A 21,055-nucleotide genomic window follows, 5' to 3' on the forward strand; every position below is an offset into this window, starting at 1 on the left:
GGTCTGTTTTCTACGTCTCCTGCCAAGGATACAGATGTCCCTGTGATCAAGTAACATTCTTCCGATGAAGCACTTTTCTAGTCCTTAGAACCTCTCCTAACAGTTTTACAAAAGTAATATTGCCTCCACTTTTTAAAGTCAAAAAGACTTTATTCTTTTTTTTAACAAAGGCTGTTGGAGCAAGTGCAATAAGTGACAGCATCTAGATTTGATCTGCATCATTAATGCTGACTTCTAAAGAAGGCAGTTCACACAGGGCAGGTGACAAGATCAAATATATTGTGTAAGTGGGCACAAGAAGAATAACCATCCATCTTCCTTGCATTCTGAAGCTCTCCAGAGCGTGTAAACAACACCACTTTCATGTCACTAGATCAGCCAGTTGGAACAGTCCTGGGACCACTTCTTTCAGCAGCTAGTATGGCTCATACACCATCTCCCTGCAGGGTAATCACGAGGACTTTTTCTAGACGTGCTAAGAGAACTAAAGCATCACCTCTCAGAAATACTGCAGTGACCTGGGTAGGTTTACTTACACTGTTGGCTTCTAATGGGCAAATTTAGGCCAGTGAAATGTATGTTGTGGGCCACACATTATAAGCCAATAAAATATGTTCTCCTATGGCATGGGGGAATAGAGTTTCTGGAGTATCAGGAGTATGTTGAGCCCTTGATGTCATATTTAACTTTTGTCTGGCACTGGCAAACCTTTGAACATATTTAGCACAGATGTGAGGGCACCGAGGACAGGTGAAATGTTTGGTAGAAACCTCAGGTTAACCTCAGCATGCATCCAAGTCATAAAGCTTTAGTTTTTGAAAGACATTTGGGACTAGCACAGACAAACTTTGAGGGATCTGTGGGCTTTCCCAACTCAGCCCTGCTTATTCTCTCGTGCAATAATGATGCTCTTGAGGTCAGAAGTTCCATCTTTGTCATGTAACTCCACCAACTTGACTGCTCTGCCTCTCTCTTCAGGTTATATCCACACTGAGTGGGGCATCTTGCTGAGGACAAGGGCTGGCCAGGACACTTTCACCTCCCTCAAAGGCATCGCTGGCTAAGAGCCACTTCCCATCACAACCCCCACAAAAAGCCGGAGCAGCATTCCTCCTGCTCGCTCATAGACACATCCCACACATCCCAGCCTGATGCAGTGGCTACACAGAACAAAGAAATTTCTAGCAAATATACCATTAGCTGTCCTTACTAGGGGCACTGCCTTGAGGCTCAGCGAGGCTCTGGCATGTAGGAAGGTGGGTAAGCATAGAAAGCATGAGAAATCTGAGTGCAGACAAAGGGGACTTGTATCAGAAGTGAGTGGGAGAGGATAAGGACTGCCAAGAGGAATTTCCTTTTAAGAAGAATTGGAATTTAATGAAGTGATTGAACAAAGAAATTGAAAGCCTCCTTTGCCTCCTGCAAGGGTCGACTGGATCTGAGCAATACTTGGCTTGGCTGCATTACAGGTTGTTATTTAATTTTAAATAACTTGGAAGCTTTCAATGTACTTCATAATTCTATTGACATTTATGATTTGAGATACTTAATCTTGAAAACACAAACACAACGCTGATCTGCCTCTCACCCAAGAGGATTGGGAATCGGCGCCTGCAGCTCTGTAATGCAGCAGATCTAGGTCCTGCTTGCCATGAGCCAGCTTTTACCTAGCTCCATCGCTGATGCTGGGCAGGGACCTTGCATTTTTCAGAGCTGAATTATTCAACCCTGATACCTTGCAATTAGCTTCCTTCGTACTGATCTTGCAAGGATGTGACTCTGGTCTTGTTCTTGGAAAAAGCTCCCAGCCCTCCCATCCCATAATCCTGGCTGGAATGAGTGGAGCCACGGCCACATCATCCGTACATCAACAGCAAAACTCGTGCAGCTTTCTCTTGTTAGATCCCTGACTTGCATGGGGGACCCAAGGATTCAACATCCCAGGCTCACTCCCGGGTACCCCTGGGCATCTGCAAAGCTACAGCTGACCCTGTGTGTGTGTTGGGGTGTGTGCACAGGATATTGTACGACAGGAGCTGGCTGGGTACTTTTGGGTCGTTGTCCCTCCACTAGCAAAGGATGCCACAGAAATCAATGTGAGAAATGTTGCTATAGTAAGTCTTATATTAGGACCAATATTCGTATATTTCAAAGCTCAGGTCTGTTCACATGTGAGAGCAGATGTTGCCAGTAATCATGTGTTTTAAAATGGAAAAATATATGTGGCAAGCCTGAAATTAATTAGGGTCTCATTCGGCTCTCATTAATGGGCATGCAATTCCCATTGACTAAAGAAGATGTTGTACCCTTAGAACAGACTTTGGTCCTTAATTTTTACACCATGAAATTGGCGCTGATGTTTCAAAGGCATTTCAGTAGCAGAAAGCTTGACCCTTGGTGTTTGCTACCAAATGTATTTTCAGAGTATGACCAATTTGTAAAGCCTAACATTACACTCATTAGTTAGTGAATGAAGAGCACTTTGAAGATCAAAAGTACTGTTATTATTTCCATATTTTTGCCAAACCAAAGCTCCCATGCTGAAGCCATGTGTGTCAAATGCAAAGAATTACCTCCGACGCTTTCTTTCTAGGCAGACCCTTCCCACGTGCCCCTGTCGCTCTGCCTCCATCTGTGGTTTCAAGACTGTTTTGTGAGGATGCAATCAATGATGTGGCAGTACTGCAGGGATGGTGGAAGGTGTATCTGGACAGGAGGGCAAAGCAAGCTCTGATTTGGATTTCACAACCATCTTAGGGAGCAGCCACCTAACAGCCATCTCAGCAGAGGTAGAGGATGCACCAGAGGCAGGGCAGTGGAGCACCGCTGTTCTGGGATGGCAGGCTTGAGGTGAGGAGGAAGGGAGGACCAGGGAGCAACCAAAGATGAGAGAAAAAAGGGACACCAAGAAAAAACATGCTCACAACTGCCTCACACTCAGCCCCGCGCCTGGCTGACGGCACGTTACAGTGTGAGCGAGAGCATGGGAAAGCAGATGAATCGCAGATTCGGACCAAGTGGAAAACTGAAGAGCCTCACGCTTCATGCAGGGAGACAAGGCTCCCTTTTGTGAGCAGCTTTGCCAAAATCCCCCCCTCCGAGCTCCCACAGCCACTCTGCATGCCCATACAGCCAAAGCGACATAGCCAGATGGGAGCTGGAAATAATCTAGAGAAGAGCAAAGCCTGCAGGAATTTTCCCATTGATTTTAGCGGACTTTTGATCAGACCCTGAGCAAAGCAGAACTTGCATGTTTAATACTGAATTCTGTTCTGGCTCCAGAGAGAAGGAAGAGGGTCGGACAGAAAAATGGGAAAGATAGGAGGTGAAGCTGCCTCTCATTTTCGTCTCTTCTGTAAAGCTTTCGCTGTTTCACAAACTAGCGGGTGCAGAGGAGAAGGGAGACGAAAAGGGCCAAATCACTATGTGAAGGAAGAATGTGCAGTGCTGAGATGGGGAAAATCTGCCCTTTGCACGATAGTATTTCTGATCTGCAGGCGCACAAAGCCTTCATAATTGCCGGAGTCATTATTTGCTGTAGATGGCAGAGAGACATGACAGGTACTGCAGGACACATAATAAGCTGGAATGAGAAGTGATGTTAATCCAATACCATCAAAGATCGGGCTCATCACAGGATCCCATTTAGAGTCCACAACAGCAGCCCTGATATTGCTAAAGGAATATTTCATCTAAATGCAGACCTCACTCAGTGCAGGCTTTAGTCCACAGCTGTACATTTGCTATCTCCTCCTCTGCTCCCAGATGCTGCAGGTACAATCTATCCACCCCAGTACACCCCGGCCGTGTATCTGACCCACTGTTTGTTAGGGCCGGACCACCTGCGTTTTATTTCACTACCTAAACCACCTCCAGTAATGAGGAGGCTGGTAACAACCTTAAACAGTGTGTGTAAAAATGCACTTATCTTTCAGCCCAGCTTCCGAGGCTGCAGGTGCTGTGTGGCTGTTGTGCTAAGCTGAGTTTCAGCTCTCAGACATTTTGTATTTATCGTGATTCCCAGACGCAGCATCAGTGAACACCCTGGTGTACCTCCTCGCTTCCACAGCATGCCAGGTAAGGAGAATATGTCTAGACAGAAGGCAAGGCTGAAGCTAGGGATAATTTTTCCTCCAGCAGCCCCTTGACAGCTTTCAGCACAGGAATGGCAGCTAGGGATTTATGGCTAGGTTGCCGAGTCCAAGCCAACAGACACCTTACTCAGGTGTTTTTGTGGGGCTGGGAGACATAGGAGACAGCTGCCGAAACAGAACCATGTAGGAGGATGTGTTTAGTCAGAGCTTTGTGAAGCACATTCCTGAACATTTATTAAATTCAAATTTGACTGCACAATTTATGGCCACTAAGCTGGATACAAGCATTCCTGCAGACAGACCTGTGCAATGAGGCTGAGCTGCATTTGACTTCCGTGGAAATCATGCCCAATGTCTTGAGCATATGACCTGTTATTTATTTTTAGCGCTTGAATTTTGCACTGTGGTCTCTCTCTGAACTTCACCACTTTGACAGTAACCAGAGTGCTCCATGCCAACAAAACAAGAGAATAAAGCGACTACAACTTTTAACTACTGCTGTAGGGGAAGCTGCAAGATGCAGCAAAAGGCACGTGAGTTTATACCAAAGAACCTCATTAGCTGACTGCTTATTTAGAAACTATAGCAGCGCAACCTAACAGCCCCAGCATCCAAAGATTCAGCAGAGGCCTGGTTTGGGTATGTAGATATGCTACAGTATAATAAAAACAAAATGGCACTTGTTTTACTACATTTCTGAAATACAATGGCTTTTCTTCCACTCCAAAACAGCAGAGAGTGCCAAATTTCAACGATTGCAATTAGCCTCCCATTTGTGTTTTGCGGCTCTTCTGTGTATTGGTTCTTCTCAAGGAAAACCTGTTCCATGAGGGCTCGACTCTGCCTTGAAACTTGATTAACTTCTACAGGAGACACTAATATAGCCTGGAAAACCAAGGACAGATAACTGGAAGGAAACTGAGGAACACACAGAAAACAGCTGCAAGGGACAGCTCTTCGTACTAGGGAAGCACCAGCCACTCCTTGATATTCAGATACCAGCTCCCTCCTTCAGCTGCAAACTGGAACTCAAACCTCTTGACCTGTGATTAATGCATTCACACCTCTAAAACTTGCAGCACTTTGAGTATGAAGTGAATTTCCAGGAGATTGACAACAATAACCATTAAAAGCTTTGTGTTAAAAATAAAGATTGGGTCTCTGTGATACTTAGCCATTTCTGCCAGTTCTCTGTTCAACATCCCTGTACAGTTAAAAATGAAAATTTTGTGTATGCCCAGGCTGTATCTGAGAAAATTAGCTTGCAACTGAGCCAAGCTGGTAACGATTTCTTTAAGTTCATACAAGTCTATATAATCTTATTATACCTATATATTACATATATATATATATATATAAAATAAGATATTTTATATCTATATCTATATATAGATACATCTCTTATATGGTCTTTTGGCAGGGTCCACTCAACAGATCAGTCATTTCCGCATCTGCCTGATAGGTCATGCACCAACTACCAGCATCGGTGCTGGCTCATCAGCACTGGACGATAACACGCCACGGCCTATGGTCAGAGCACTGGTGGCAAACAAAGGGCACTCAGTCCCTCGTGGCTTATTAGCTCCACCTGTACCCAGCCTAAATGAGCTGCCTGAGTTTTGTCTAGGAGCAACGGAGGGAGAACATGACACTTCCAAGAGGCAGTTCATCCCTTCTGACCTACCTTAGGACAGGTCTCTCCACAGGCAGGTCACCTTACAGAGCTGCACTAACTGGAGACTTACTTAAGACAGCTGAACTGAACACTTTGCTTTGATCCAGCGCGAGTTAGACAAGGCATGCTTGGGATTACCACCAACACAACAGGAACTTTCAGGTAACTCGAAACGGCTCTAAGCCAGGTCGTACCCTCCTTCACATTGCTCTGCTTTGCTGCCCAATTCACTGTCTGAAGCAAGCGTTCCAGATTGCCAGAAATAACTGGCTATGCAGGTGAAATAAAAAAGATTGGCAACTCATTGCATTAACTGGAGGGTCAGGAGATCCCTAAAGCATTGCTCAGTTTGTGCTCAAAAACACCTTACACCCCTTTCAAATGTTGCCTAACCTTTAGACTAGCAAGACCCCCCTTCTGCTGGCTGTAACTCGCAGGGAGGCTACCATACACTGACACCGGAGCCACACCACCCTCCAAGAAAGCACTTGAGCTTTTACTGCTCCAGATCAAGTTTTTTGCATATGGATTTAAATTTCCTTTGCAGGGCGAAATTGGGACTTTTTGGCAGATTTAACCTGTATTCTTCTTGCAGTAACATATAAAGATTTCTTTCAAATGTCCCCCAGAATGCTTTTTATTCTTGAATTGCTGAAATAAAACTCAGCCTTAAAGGACTTTGAATTCCTTGAGGTCAGAGGAACTGAACATTTATTCAGTGATAGTAGTACCATCGCCCCTGCAATTAGAAATCATCTTCAGTCCATTAGATCATCAGGACAATGATATTCTGCATGACTTCAGATAAAAATCTGTGATGTGCTCTAATTTCCAGGAAATTAGTTATCTCTATTAGAAATGTTTCTTCAGGTCAGTGTTCAAGACCTATATGATGGCTTGCATTGCCATGAACAATGTGTGCATTTAAATCTGCAAGAGGATTTAGCAACCCTCTTCCAAACAACAATGTCTTGCTGCATGATGCCTACCATGTGAGTAAATCTCATGTGCCTTTCAGAGCTTGTGTGTCACCTTGTAGAAGGTGGATACAATCAGTAGCTACAAATACAGACTTAGAGGCCTCAGCCACGTACACATAGCTCTTACCACACTCAGGGGAGAGGAAGGTGTAAACAAAGGATCCCTTACGTTTCTTCAGACTCACCCAGAAAATCCAATACAGTACATTCCCTAGGGCATCCATTGAGAAACACCTTCCCTGCCATCCTCATGAAGGGCTGCCCATCAACTCTGAAGTCAGTGGGAGCCAGCCTCCACAGGGAGAACCAAGTCAACTTTATTACTTGGCAGTGATCAAAGTCTGCTCACGGTTTCTGAGAGTCACAGATAAACACCAAGTCCCAATGGTTAAAGCTGTCTTAGTTCCCCTCCCTTCTGACCCTAGCACCTGCTAAAACTCTCAGGGAAAAAGGATCAGAGCTCATATTAACAATCCATACCATGCCCAGGCACTCGCCCTTTCCACTCCAAACCACCCAAGCTCCCAAGGCTTTCAGAAATCCTCAACCATACAATCCCAGCCAGCATCTCTAAATGAAAACTTTGCATGCTGTCCCAGTACTAACAGATTCAGGCTTCTGCCTGGCAAGGATAGAAGCTGGCTTAAAACATGAAGGTCAGTCAGTCGGTCAACAGCCATTTACACCAGAAGGTTGCTACTTTGAACAGCACTGGACCACGCTGCTCAGATGTCAGCTTGGAGGCTTCTGCCTCCTCTGCCTGAATGGTGAGCGAGGGGCTCATGAGCTCTGGTCCCGAGAAGCACAGCCCTCCACCCCACCAGCAGTGCAGTGCAGCTTTCAATTTGCTTTTTCTTTAATAGCCTCCTTCATGCAAGCCACATCCCGGTGTGGCCTCTGGAGCTGAAAGATGTGGGAGGGCAAACCACATCTTCTGTCAGCCTGGAGAGCACTGGTGGGAAAGCCCATTGTATGGGGAACAGGTTAAAGCACTGTGTCAGAAAAGCAACAGCAGCAGGAGAGAGACGTTAAGCAAGAGAGGAAGGAATGAGGAAAGACAGGTCCAAATTGGTAGTAAATTACATTTGGAAGTAGCAATCCAGGTCCTCCTACTGTGCAGGTGTTCACATTTGTCCTTAAAACCTTCACTTATTATGTGTATACACATAAAAAATGGCCAAGGCATAGCAAACCTTGCCAGAAAGTGCACTTTTGGGAAGAGCAGAAGCACTGGCAAATTCAATCCAAATGTTATTGTTTCAAGTCCCACAAAGGGAGCAATTTTTTTTTCCAGTGTTGAAACATTCATTGTCAACTTAAGAAGCATTTAATTCCTTCCAACACTTCTTTCTGAGATGACATTTTTCATTTTAAAAGCATCCCAAAACATGCAAAAAGTATAGGCACCCCAAAATAAGTATTTTCTAAATAAAATGTTACAGGTCAACCCAAAATTATTTTTCCGGTTTGGTATTTTCCCAGATAGCCTAATAAAACCTTTGGGATTTGATTCAAAACCCAAATTCTTCTAGCTGAGCCAGGGCCCAGACAAACCCTTTATTTTCTGAGCTCTACTTGTATGGGATGTTTCCACCATGAGATCTGTGTTTAGTGCTACCAGCTTCTCTGGATTTATCAGACATAAGGTGATGTTACCCTGAAAGAATAGAGGCAAGCCCATCGATTTTTTGACCATCCCAACATTTAACCCTCATACTGGCTGCAGGAGAGCAGTGGGTCACAACTACTATGGGAGACAGGGAGAGCCGAGAGGAGATTTCAGACAGGACACATGGCAAGGAAGTAACTGGCATTTTGACAAGCAGAGAGGCAAAAGTGCAAAGCTCGGTCATACTAAGTCTGTGGCTGCTTTGTGTCACCAGAAGCAGTGGAGGGCCCACCAGAAGCCTGCTGGACGTTCTAGTGGGGGCAAATGTGGCTCTGACTCTGCCATCGCCTCAAGAGCACCTTCTCCATCCACACACTCCCATGCAATATGCGCACCAGACTCTTCTGATTCAGTGATGTATTATTTTTTTTTTACCCTGAATTCTCAGATATCACATCCATGGGAGGGGGAAGTGTGGGGAGGGGGGTTTAATTGCATTTCTTTAAAAAATTAGGAAGTTAAGCTTATCTCTCTGCCTGCATATGGGGAGCCGTGTGTCCTGGATGAGTGAGCTGACACAAGATGGTTTCTAGGCAACTTCTGCAACTCATGTTGGAACAGGAATACGAATTAAAATTAAAAACAAAACCCAAACAAGTCAAACAAAACAAGTAGCAGCTACTCCACACAAAACCAGTTTTGACTGACTCGTAAGGTTCATGCAAGGTCTTTTGTGGGATTAATATTGCTTTACTGCAAAGGAGAGAAAAACTGGCACCCCTGCGCCAGCATCTATTGTGAGACACGTGATAAGCCTGTTTATGCGGACAACAGACATCGCTCGTGTGTGATAAGAGGCCTGTCATACCACTTCCATGCGATGATATTACTTGATCGCTGAAATGTCACAGCCAAGTGTTGCAGGAAGGACAGCCTGAGTACATCTAGGGGCTGGAAAACTGTCATTGACTCCAGTTCTTTCCTCTTTCCCAAAGAATTTTGCTTTGTATTCATCGATTTCTTATACCTCTTTTTTCAAGGGTTTGGTAAACTTTAGGCAAAAAGTAATGTTCTTGGGAGCTGCCTTTGTTTGTTTCTTTTCTGCATAGTGCAGAAATGAGGAGGACGACTCATCTGCTTAGGTTGTTCTGCAATATTAGGAATCGATCGCTGTACTTTTTTAGTCTTGACCCAGGTTTCAGGATCAAGGTGAAGTGATCCCATTCCCCTCAAAATTTATTCTTCCAACATCTTCTCCAATTTGTGGAACTACAGAGGTCTCAGACTAACATAACCTCACCCACATAAATCCACAGTTGCGCCATTTTTCCAGTGTCAGAGTAAAATTTAGTCCTCAGAGCCACAGCTGAGAATTAATTGTTTCACACCCCACACTGTCAGTTCTGTTTCTGAGCCAGCATAACAAGGGGTATTGGATGTAGTGTTCACAGACTTCCCTCAGGTCGTGGAGGGCAAGGAATGCCTTCCAGGGATTTTAATTATCAGGTTCCCATTCTGTTCCTGCATTTGCCAGCGTGAATGAAAAGCAACTGCCAAAGTCTGAACCTGACTGAGATTGGGACATTTGCATTGTCAATAAAGTTGCTAGCAGGTGTTTTACAACCCAGAAGCACCATCATTATTCAAAGTTTGTGTGTGTCCGTGTGCATGCATGTGTGTGTGTGTGTGTTCAGGTTTCAAGAAGGGGGATGCCAAAATCAAGTGAAGTGGTTAACAATCAGGCCTCCAAAGCAGTTCAATTTACAAACCACCTTTTTATTCCCCTCAAAGGCTGTATGGCACCATTTGCCTAAGAGTAAGACTCTCTTTCCCCCAAGAAAGCAGGTTATAAGGAGTGACACAACAAATTTTGTTGTTTGGGTGAAGTCAAAGCAAAGCAAGGTTACAGTTAGAAAATAAAATCTCTAAGCCCAGCTCAAGCTTTCTTCCCAGCTCTAAAGACATCATCGACCTGCCAAACTGCTGGGCTTTCCTCCAGTGGTAAGTTACGTAGGGACCCAACACCGGCTTTAGCAGTAGTGCGTTTTCTCTGCTCAAGAAGCCTGGGCATCATCCCAGATACTTGAAATCGCTCCATGTGCACCCAGCTCCCAATCCTTCACAGCTTCTGACAGACGGCCAGTGAGTGAGCACTCCTGGGATGCCGATGGAAGTGGACTCGCCCCCAGGGACCAGGCTGTGCTGGATCGACACTCCTGGCGGTGACATACTCGGGCTCCATCATCCAGCAAGCAAGAGGGCTGGGCTTCCCTGCCTTAGACATTCTGTGCAGCAGAACCCTGCCTGTTGCTTCCACGGCTGCTCCTGTTGACGCTGGCTGGAGTTTGTAAACCCAAATTTAATCTCACTAGCACTTCATTCCCACGCATTTGGCCTCAGTTTCTGGAGTCAGCCAGTCCTTAGCACTGCTGGGTGACCATGCACAGACTTACTTTTTTAATGCCTCCCAGATTTCTTCATGGCTGTCTTCTTCAGAGTCCCCATGACCCACGCAGACCTCTAAGGCTTTGGCAGGCTCAGCCCAGCCTGAGTGAAGCTGAAGCAGACACTGAGGCTGGCCTCCTTTTCCCTGCACTCTTCCCATGTGTTCCCAAACTGACAGCTCTGCTCCCTGCAACAAATACTGTCGCCTGCTATCATTGCCGGAAAGCTCGTTGCCCAACTTGCCTGCAGACAGAAAGGGGCCTGTATAATAAAATAAGGAGGAAAAATCAGCAACAAGGGCATGGTGTGACACTGATTATAGGGAGTAATGATAGCAGAGGCATCTGCGCTGGAATTCAGGACACTGCCTCTCCACTGCCAGGCTCTGGCCCTTCCAGAGGGATACACCCCAGGACCACATGAAGCGACTCACAGCACTGGGACTGAAGCGCTTGCCTTCTGCAGAGCCTCCTCCGCTCCTCACTACCTTTTAGTAACTCCCCACCATCCAGAAGATACACCAAGTGCTATTTTAGGGGATGTCTTGGATTAGTCACAGAGGTGGCATGAGAACAAGCAAAGACAATTTCTCTTCTTAGGGATTCAAGCTACTGCCTCAGGAAGACTTACAAACAGCCCTCGGAAACCCAGGACTGGACAAACACAAAAACTAGATGATGCTTATTGTAGTTCTAACCCAGAATGAAGGGCACCAACTGGGCTTGAAGTGCACCATTCTTAATATTAATATCATTATTATCATTATTGCTACTACTATTACTAATGCAGAGAGAGAATGCAGGTGGTACCCAACATTGCTCACATATTAGAGAAGCTAAGTGCTGTCCTGCATTACCTCTTGGAATTTTAGGTTTTCCAAGGGAACTAGCTTAGCCCTAGGTGAAAATTTAGCAGCAGAGCTGATGGAGCAACAGTTCCTCCAGCTGGCACCTTTCCCTTCCCACCCCCACTGCTTGGTGCAGGGCTGAAGCACTAGACCACCCAACACTATATCAGTCGCGTGGTGATAGCAGTGCCCTTTGCACACCTCGGTTGGGCACCCCTGCCAGCACAAGGGGGAACCTGGCATGAGGTAACATTGGAAGATGCTCTTTGGAAAGGTCAAATAGGAGATTTGTGGTTTGCAGAATTAAACCTCAAACCATGGGTGGCTCACATCTAGGTTCTATCGTATCTGTACCCCAACAGTCTGCCAGGGAAAGAGGGCTCCAAAAAGAGGTCTTAGTTTATCTCCCCTGTGTAAGCAAATACATGGCTATGTATAAACAAGTGTCCCAGCAATGACTAGGTGTGTTTCAGAACCCTTTGGTGTTTTTAGGAATTTAAAAAACCAGTCACCCATGAAAGGCCTTTTCCATACCCTCCAATAAGCTACTCAGAGCTTTATCATTTCTGTTCCATGAAGGAGCTATCTAACCCAAAGGCATGGCGGTCCCGTACAGGTTTTGCCATTGCAAGGATTTCACAGAAGATGGCTGATATTCACTTACTAGGTTTATTTGCCACCCACAAAATTTTCAGCAGTCTCTGTTATGATATAAGCAAGCGCAATTCTTTTACTGCAGATTAGAAATGGCTGCATAGAAGGATTTTGGAGTAAATATCTACCATTTGTTCATGCCTTTTTTGGGAATACTGGAGATTCACTTTTTATGTAACTTTTCCTTCTGGATCTTTGCAGTTTATCTCTTTTAGAGATCTGAGGACACTGCAAGATACAGGCACATCTGTTTCCTGAACCCAGACTTACAGGCAGTGACAGCTTGCTCTGTCTAATTGTATGTGTGAGTTTGTGGGCAGTAAAAATACAATTGGGTTATGCATACACACATACACACAGAATATTTCTATTGGTGGCTTAAGCTAAAGCCTTACATCAAACCACCAAAGGTATCGAAATCACAATTCTGCAGGCTCACCTCACATGTGATTTCAGCATAATTTTACATCTTGCCTCATGGGTTGCTCTTGGTTGCATTCTTCTAAAGGAAAATTGTGAGTAAACTACAGAAGACAAGAGCTTGATTAGCTTTTGGAATCTGGTGCCAAATTTTCAGCAGTCTGAGTCAAAACAGGAAAAGAGGAGAGATGCAGATGATTTTTCGTCATGCTTGCTATTACGACTTAGAGATGGGATGCTCAGGGCTGTGTCATAGCACAAGCACTTCAGCACATGGTGCAAGTTAAACGGCACAGAGCGGTGTGGGTAACTGCCTGCCAAGTTATCAGATCATCAGAATAAATGCATAGCTGTGGTGTGAAGCATGCTGCATAAGGCTGCAGCGTTCTGCACCCTGCCATATCCCAGCAAAAAGCCATGCTTGTCTCCGCATAAAACAGCTCAGTCCACATGTAATGCCTGAAACAATTAACTTTTACATGTTAATTACTTTTCTGTCATCAATCTACTTCATTACAGCCCATTGCTCTGATTTTCGTTGCTCAAGACTTAGTAAGCCAGATCCTCCTCTTTTTGTGGTTGAGGAGAAGGTAAGCACCACGTCTTGACCGCTTAGAGCACATATCAGGCAAGGAGTCCTGGGGGTGTGTGTTACTGCTTCAGCACTGCTGCCTCCGGTGAGAGATAAAAATGAGCAGAAGTTCATGTGAAACATCATTGTATGATGTTTTCAGCGACTAAACCTCAAAAGGTCTGCAAAACGCTTCCAGGCAAGTTACAGATGGGTGACCATACCAACACCTCAGAGAGATGCTGAGCTGTTCAGTATCATTTCCTGAGGAACATTGGACGGCAAGAGGGAAATTCCCATAACAACATGAATGCGATTGATTAGATATCTTTCTGACCAGGCATTTCACACCAACCTGAGAATCCCAAACAATTTTTTACGCTAAAGGACAGGAGCAGCAAACCAGCATAAAAATATATTGCTTTTAAAATGCTTCATTTCCATTATATGTGGATTTTTCTAGAGGAATTCCATTGCATAAAATTCCATGCATAAGCTTACACCACTGGGACCAGAATCTGCCCGCTCCCCCCGTAAGGAGGGCCCATTAAGACATCTTAATGTGACAGCATTGTGAGGAGCCTAAATATTAATAATTCCTTATTAGCAGCATTTTGAAGCCTTCCAAAGACCTGAAAGAAGAGCAGAGCTGCCTGGAGCTGCACAGGAAACCAAACTCATGGTCCTGTCCTGTCTTAAAATTTGTTCCTTCTCCCTAGTAAAGTGTTCATGTTCTTACTTAAAGGCATCTACAGGCAAATTGCTCTCTGCCCAGTACCAATTTCCGTGAATATAAATCTTGGGCTCACTTTTCTGACAACACAGGGCATTTCAGTGTAAGAATATTATTTTTTTTTGAGTCATACAGTTTATTCTTTATATGAAAACAGTGTATGAAGAGGCACAGCAACCTTACCACAGATGTCAGCAGCTTATCCATACAGACCTTTCCAGAAGACAGTCTTCTTTCCACAGTCAGCTGAAGGGCAATAACAGGCCCAAAGTAATGAAGAAAAGCGAAGACTGAAAAACATCTATTCTGTGGGCTTCTGTGTTTAGCATCTGCAAAAGAACGTTGTTTTTCTAACAGCTGCTTTTTGCAAAAGGCTTTTACTGCAGACAAGATGTAAACTTTATTTTTTAACAGCTTTTAATGAAGCAGTTTCAGTAGTACAACAGGCCATCTTAGGAAGAGAAAACATTTACTTTATTGTTTCTGTGCCCTGCTTCTCTCTCTTTACCCTGGTGACTGACACTCTACCAGCATGCAGGATGTGTACCACCATCCCACGCCCAGCAGCATAAACACTGATCTTCCTGAGACATACAGCCACCGTTGTTTTCCCCTGCAAGAGGGTTATATCTGTAGATATATGAAGGAAGAGAGAGCTTGGTCTCTACTGCTGGTTCAGTAAGAAAAATGTAACGCAGAGAGTCGGGGGGGTGGGTGCAGAAGCCACTGCTGATACCTGTGTGAAGTGTTGCTTTTCACGGCCACTGTTTGAAATTCCTGGGTTTGAAAGGAGTGGCTGACCTTGCTTTCTGCGCTTCTCCATGCGCAGACCTTGATGCTAGAAGGAAGGCAGAGCCATTAGCCACTTTTCCACACCGTGGTATTTGCCAGCTAAGTAGCACGTGAAAAGTAGTTCTTAAAATGGCACCTGGGGTGGGGCTGGGGGGAAAGGAAGGTACCTGAGCAGGGTATTCAAGCGTCTTGCACCTGATAGATCAATCAAGGCTAAATTCAAAAGCAGGTGTTTAAAAACTAAAATAAATTAAGATATTAAGGCCTGAATTTTTAGCATCTAACACAAGACACTTGCATGAAGGCCCTATACGATCAATCTAGAACTCTTCACCGCTGGAAAGGAAAGGGAGAGCTATCTCCTCCTCCACCCGCTGCCGAGGAAGCTCCCAGGAGCACTCTCCTCGTGGAGGACTCTCAGCTGAATGCTTGAGGCTAGGTGTTGGGAACAGAGGCCACGATTAGTAAACTCGGCTGTAGTATTCAGGCTTGAGTTTAGACAAAAACTCAGTCATAGGCCTCACTGCTCCAGTGATGGTGCAGCAGAAGTGTAGCTGCTGCGCAGGTATGATTCCTGCCTCCAGATGCTCTGCAACGTACATGGTGGTTACCTGCAGAAGAAGGAGCTGGAGGACTGGAAATAAGATAGTGGTAACCAGAAAGTACTGAAGCAAACACAGCTAGTAGAAGACAGCGGTCAGCGTTTTCTAGCCCTCAAATCATGCGGCGAGTCACAGTCCAGCTTCCAGTGCACCAGTGTCTCCCTTGCAGAGACCTTCATGGTCAGTGATGCTGAAACAAGAGGCCCATTCCCTGCTACAGTACCTCTTCATGCGGTGCCTTTCAGCTCTGTGGACCTGCCTGTGTATGCTGTTGTGGAGAAGACCACGAGTTCATAAAGGCACCCTGTGAACTGCAGAGACCGGTCTTGTCGACACCTGTCCTTCCAAACCCTCACTCCCACTGTGCTTTTTTCAAGCATATTTAAAGCTTCCTTTCATGTAATTGGCAATTTCCCTTCCCTCCCTCCTACAGGTTAGGTTAAAAGGGGCAGGAGGTCCTTTTCTGTATTGATTTGTTTACCTGACCTTTCAGATACATGCAGAGAAGATCAGCAAAAAGACACTGGAAAAGGAGCAGAACAAAACCACAGTGCTTGCTCTCGTTTAAAGAAGTAAAAGACAAACATGACACTTAGCATTGAGTAGAAAATAAACTGTCCACTGAAGAAAAGAAAGAAGCTGCTGGTACAGAGAAGGGACTGTGAGGAGTACTACGTTGCGCTGCAACAGCGACGGAGCAGGTTAAGGAAATGAAGAGTCAGCCTTCAGAGAGCAGTCATGATCTCAGAGGGTTTGGGTTTTTTTGTTTTTGGTTTTGGGTTTTTTTTAAGAAATGTAATTTAAAAAAGATAAATCCTATTTCCAAATAAAAGGAAATCAGATAAATTATTTTTAATCCTTGACATTTACACCCTGCTATTAAGCCACTCCCCACCACAGTGCACTCACTGTGTGTGGTACCGTTATACGTGCTGTGGATTTGGTTAGACATAAAGCAGATGCCCTGATTGCTAAAGCTCCCCTGACATTTTCTAGTGAGTGCATCATGGTGGTTTGACCAAATTCTAAGCCGGGTAGTAACATTTCTTTTCTTGCTTAATTCCTCCCATGCATTCAAAAAGACTTGATACTCATCTTCCCTCCCATATCTTGTAGCACTGCTTTGCCTTGCTGTATTCCACACTAAAAGCAGACATAGCACAGCAACAAACGAAGCAATTGTTACAAAGCTTTTACCAACCTCACAGGGACATGGTGAGGATTAATTAATTGCTTATTCAGAGCTTTTATATCCTAAGATTAAAAATGGTATAATCACAATAAAAACAGATTCCTACATTACCAGAATCAGTTACTAAAATCCCCAGTAAAGACAATACAACTTTCCTACAAAAGAAAAATTCAGGACTGTATTCCAATCTCACCCCTGCTGGGAGACACAAGAAAATTAACCCAGACTAACTTTTACGGTCAGTAAGTTATATCTCATTAAAGACCTGTATAATGTTCTCTTTCATAATTACACTGAAACAAATTAGGACCATTTAAATTCAAAAAAGAAGAATTTAAGGAATCCATCCATTTATGTGGCATTGCTAATCCACTTTGAATTCACACATTTAGTTAATTCAGATTAAGTCTTCCTCAGTGACTCTGCATAAGCAAATCCTCACTCTGAAGCAACCACCTCCCATCACAGATAAGCAGCAGCAGCTTTCTTAAGTTCAGTAACCTTGTGGATTTATGCGGTTGCACATGGGTGGTAGTTTCTTCAAAGCCTCAGATCTCTGGGATTCAGATCTGAGCGCTAGAGAAGTGAGGGAACTGCACAGGAGATTCCTGTAGCCCCTCATTCGAAATGTGACCCGGGGTGGCTCCAAACCACACTCCAGAGACAGTGACCCTCGAGGGCTGTCAAGCAGCCAAGAGCAGACAGGCTGCAGGTCCTCCAGTGCCATACCCTCCCACACCTCGCCTATCCCTGATGCTCAGAGGCAGCAGAAGTTGGTCTCTCCATGCAAAATTCACTCCTTTGGATGCGAAGTCCATCCTAAAGGAATCCTTTGTGAAGCACTTGTGTTCACATGGTCAGAATGAGATTTAGGAACGAGATGTCGATGTCCGGTTTTTGTACCATGAATACCTGCCAGGTCTTCAGGACCTCACTGCAGCCATAACTTCATTGTTTTAGAGAAAGAAATACTCTGTCAAAGTTTCAAGCCCTCTGAAAGATGGCACTAATCCACTCCACTATTACCCTACTACCAGGGAGGTCTGCTGACAGACACCAGCACGAGGGCAAAGAGCCCACAAATGGGAAACTGAAGCAGAGTACCCTGACACGCAAAGAGCCAACGCTCAATTCAAAACAGCCAAAACAATCCTTTTCTTGTGCCCCGAGGCAGTGAAATTCTCTCTGAGAGTGACATTCTTTTAAAAGAAGAGTAATCAAATATAAATGCTTTTCAGCACCGAAGCTGACGCCTGCACCCACGATGCGCAGGGACGAATGCATCTGTGAAGAAAACGCCTTTGTTCCTTTTGGGCTCACATCGGGGCAATGTGCTGTAGATGGCTGCAGCTCCTCTAGCTGAATGTAAAGGCGGTGCCCTAAAAAAAAGAAACCAACATTGCTTTTGTGTACAGTTAAATCTGGCTTGCCACCAGGGATTCGTTTAAGATACAGGGGGTCCTGAGGCTACCTGCCACTGATGTATTTTGAAGTTAGGGCAGATCTATTCATTTCTAAACAAACCTTTACAAATATGTTAAGCCATGGGAGGTGTTTAGGAGATTACAGAGGGGTGTTCATTAGAGCCGCTCAGCGGTGAGGAACTGAAGCACCAATGCATTCTGCTGAGAGAGGAACAAACACACTGCTCAGAGCAGGCTTGCAGATACACACACCACTATAAAGTGTTCTTAGTGCAGAGTTGTGTCCTTTTCAGTTTCTTTGCTCTAGCTTTTTTTGTGCTTTTTTCCTTCCTTTACTCACCTTCATTATCCCCAGTTGCTCCTCTGCCTTTACCTCGCTGCTTTCCCTCTTTCCTTCTCCCTTCCAGCTGTGAGGCTGCTCTTCCTCCCAGGTCGGAGCAGTCCCAGCCGTACAACAGCAGCTACTCTGAAACTTCCCTAGCTTTGTGGTCCGCTCTGGCTGGACCTGAACACTTTCAGACACACAGGCCCGGGTGCGTGTCAACCCACACACTACCTGTACTTTGCATCACTGACTAGTCACCCTAAAAGCACTATTTTTCTTCTCCCAAGACAGATAAACAGGTCCTGCAGGGTGATTCATCCCACTCTCATTGCCTGCTAGAGTGGTCTCACTTCCACTGGCTGTAGGTGCTATAGCTTAGGTGGTGCTCTTGAATCAGGCACTTTTATTAGATTTCCCTTTATTTAAGGGTAGCCAGGATGAATCTGGGCTTCACACCCTTCCAGTTTGCTGTACCCTTTGCAGTAGGCTTGAGGCTGATGTATTTTTTTTTTGCCAACTCAAGCTCAGGATAAATATAAAATCTGGATTCACTGAAGCTGTATACAAGTAGTCTGCACTGTGTTCAGTCCGTTTCTAACTCTGGAGATGCTCAAAGCCACTGTCAGCTGCACAAACAATCTATGAATTCATAATCTGTGTGTTTTTGAGGACGGGGAACAATTACTATACAATGCCGCACATGTATTATTCAAGCTCCTGAAGCCACCCAGCTGGCAAGACAACAAAAGAACAAACGTTTTGCAATAAAGTTCATTTTAATTGAAAGACCAAAGAGTCACATGTGCCTCTCCTTTTAGCCTTAAGGACAGCAGTAAAACTAATGTCATTTTCAGATCCATTTCTATTAAAAAGGGGGCGAGGGTGGGCTTTGCCTTCTATCAGAGAGCCATATTCACTTCTAATGCCCATCTATGCTACTCAACCATTACACAGGGGAATCCATTTTGGTGAGACTATGTTGATGTATAATTTGCATGTTATGGAATATATGGCCTGTCACCTCAACTGTTAATCTAGATATTACTTAGAGAAGGGATAAACACAATAAAGATCATGTTCGGCAAATTCAGTCCACATTCATGACAGCACTATACAGAATCAGTGCTGGGTGGGAAGCCCTTTGGTTTGTTATCCTTGGCATAAAAAATAGCTCAGCAAATAAATTAACTTAGATTCTCTGACACAGAGAGAAGTGTACACATGGCTGTCTTCAGGGCAAACTCATGCACCAGGCTAGATGTCAGGATGGTGACATTTCTTTCTTTTTTCTTTCTTGGTTTAACAAATCATTATAGGCAGTTTTGCACAGTTCATGTCCATAGTTTTGCACAACTCAAGGCTGAAGTCCCAAAGTGACCAAAACCACTGGTACAGCCTGTTAGAAGCACACATATTTATGAGGACAAAGCCTGTGAGCTCAGAAAGAGAGACCCAGATGAAGCCAGCCTCTGGCTAACTAACTGCTGCATCCCTCGATGTGCAAACCCATATGCTATAAGCTTCATCCTTCCCATGCATTCTCCTGGAGTGACCTGCTGTTATTAATAGCCCGCTACCGTCAGGGTCCAGTGTGGCGTATCAGAGAAAAGGACTTTGCTCCTTTTTGAAAAGGCAGGCAGCTACAGCATTCCCTGCCCGGCTCCTCTGAGCTGCTCGCTATGCTGTACTCCATCCACGCAAGGGCAAATTTCATGGCCCCCTTCATTGGTTTAAACGGGTGTGCAGCAGATGACTTAGATAGAAATAAAATGTGGATTCACCATAGTGGGATGGTTGTAGTAGATACAGACATGCCTGCTGCAAATGGCTATTCTCCTGGGCAGCCGCGCTCCCTGGGAAACTGCTCTCCTGAAGCAAGGAAAGGGATATTCCCTGCAGGAATGAGCTCTGACTTCTTGCCAGGACAACAGGATCTGCTTGACTAGACAAAGTTTTTTTGCCCATACCCTATAGACAGCACTTCTACTTTGCTGGGGACCTAAACCCTTTATTTAGGGCTGACCCTTGTTTGACCAAGTCAATAGTCCCACTATCTCCAGGTAGCACAGGATCAGGCTCTTAATCTTTCAACACATTCAGGAGCACAGAGGTCACTGAATTTCAGTCTTTTACTGAAATCTCTGGCTAGTGAACCACGGTTTGCTCCATCCTGAGATCCCTGTAGCACTTTATTTCAGATCTCAAAAAATGCTCACCAAATTGAAAGTTGCTCAGATTCCTTTTCACTTTCTTTTCTTTCTTTTTCAAAAGGTGGAAGTTTTGCTTTTTTGTTTCTTTCTTTCTTTTTTTTTAGCTTTGGAAATGGATTGTTTCTGCATAGCTAGTTGCAGCATTGGTTCCTCCCTTCTGTCATGCAGGGTTGATATAGATACTTTAATAATGCTCTAAGACTGCATCTGCCCTGTACCAGAAACCAATCTTTAGTTTTGTTCTGCAAAATATATATGCATTGCTCAATGTTTGCTGGCCTCTGGTCAAAGAAAGTAAAAAATGAGCACGAAAAATCTGAGAGATGGGAGAAGAGAGATCTTTTGGATGTGAAAACATCACTGCTAGCAATTTCAAAACCTCGCCACTTGCCCCAGCCCCTCCAAACCCTGTCCCACTCCTGCCTTCCAGGATATCATCAGTCCTGGAGGTGAGGAGAAGACAAACGAACGACAGATGCTGA

At 44.7% G+C, this 21,055-nt stretch overlaps 1 protein-coding gene across 3 annotated transcripts in view; it reads right to left on the reverse strand.

Annotated features, from left to right (window-relative positions):
• Positions 1 to 10,113: 10,113 nt before the first annotated feature.
• The window catches only part of KIAA1143 (KIAA1143 ortholog), a 67,832-nt gene continuing 56,890 nt past the window's right edge, over positions 10,114 to 21,055 (reverse strand). The window contains exons 4-6 of one of the 3 annotated variants that reach the window (XR_005827367.1): positions 14,765 to 14,866; positions 14,242 to 14,658; positions 10,114 to 11,064 (exon numbers count right to left, since the gene is read on the reverse strand). Coding sequence is in view for 1 of the 3 variants with exons in the window: in XM_040590222.1 (XP_040446156.1) it covers positions 17,970 to 17,993 (24 nt within the window). In the remaining 2 variants the exon portion in view is untranslated. The other 2 variants (XR_005827366.1, XM_040590222.1) reach the window with 2 other exon arrangements.

This window comes from Falco naumanni, chromosome 4 (genome assembly GCF_017639655.2).
Source record: "Falco naumanni isolate bFalNau1 chromosome 4, bFalNau1.pat, whole genome shotgun sequence".
NCBI classification, from domain to species: Eukaryota; Metazoa; Chordata; class Aves; order Falconiformes; family Falconidae; genus Falco; species Falco naumanni.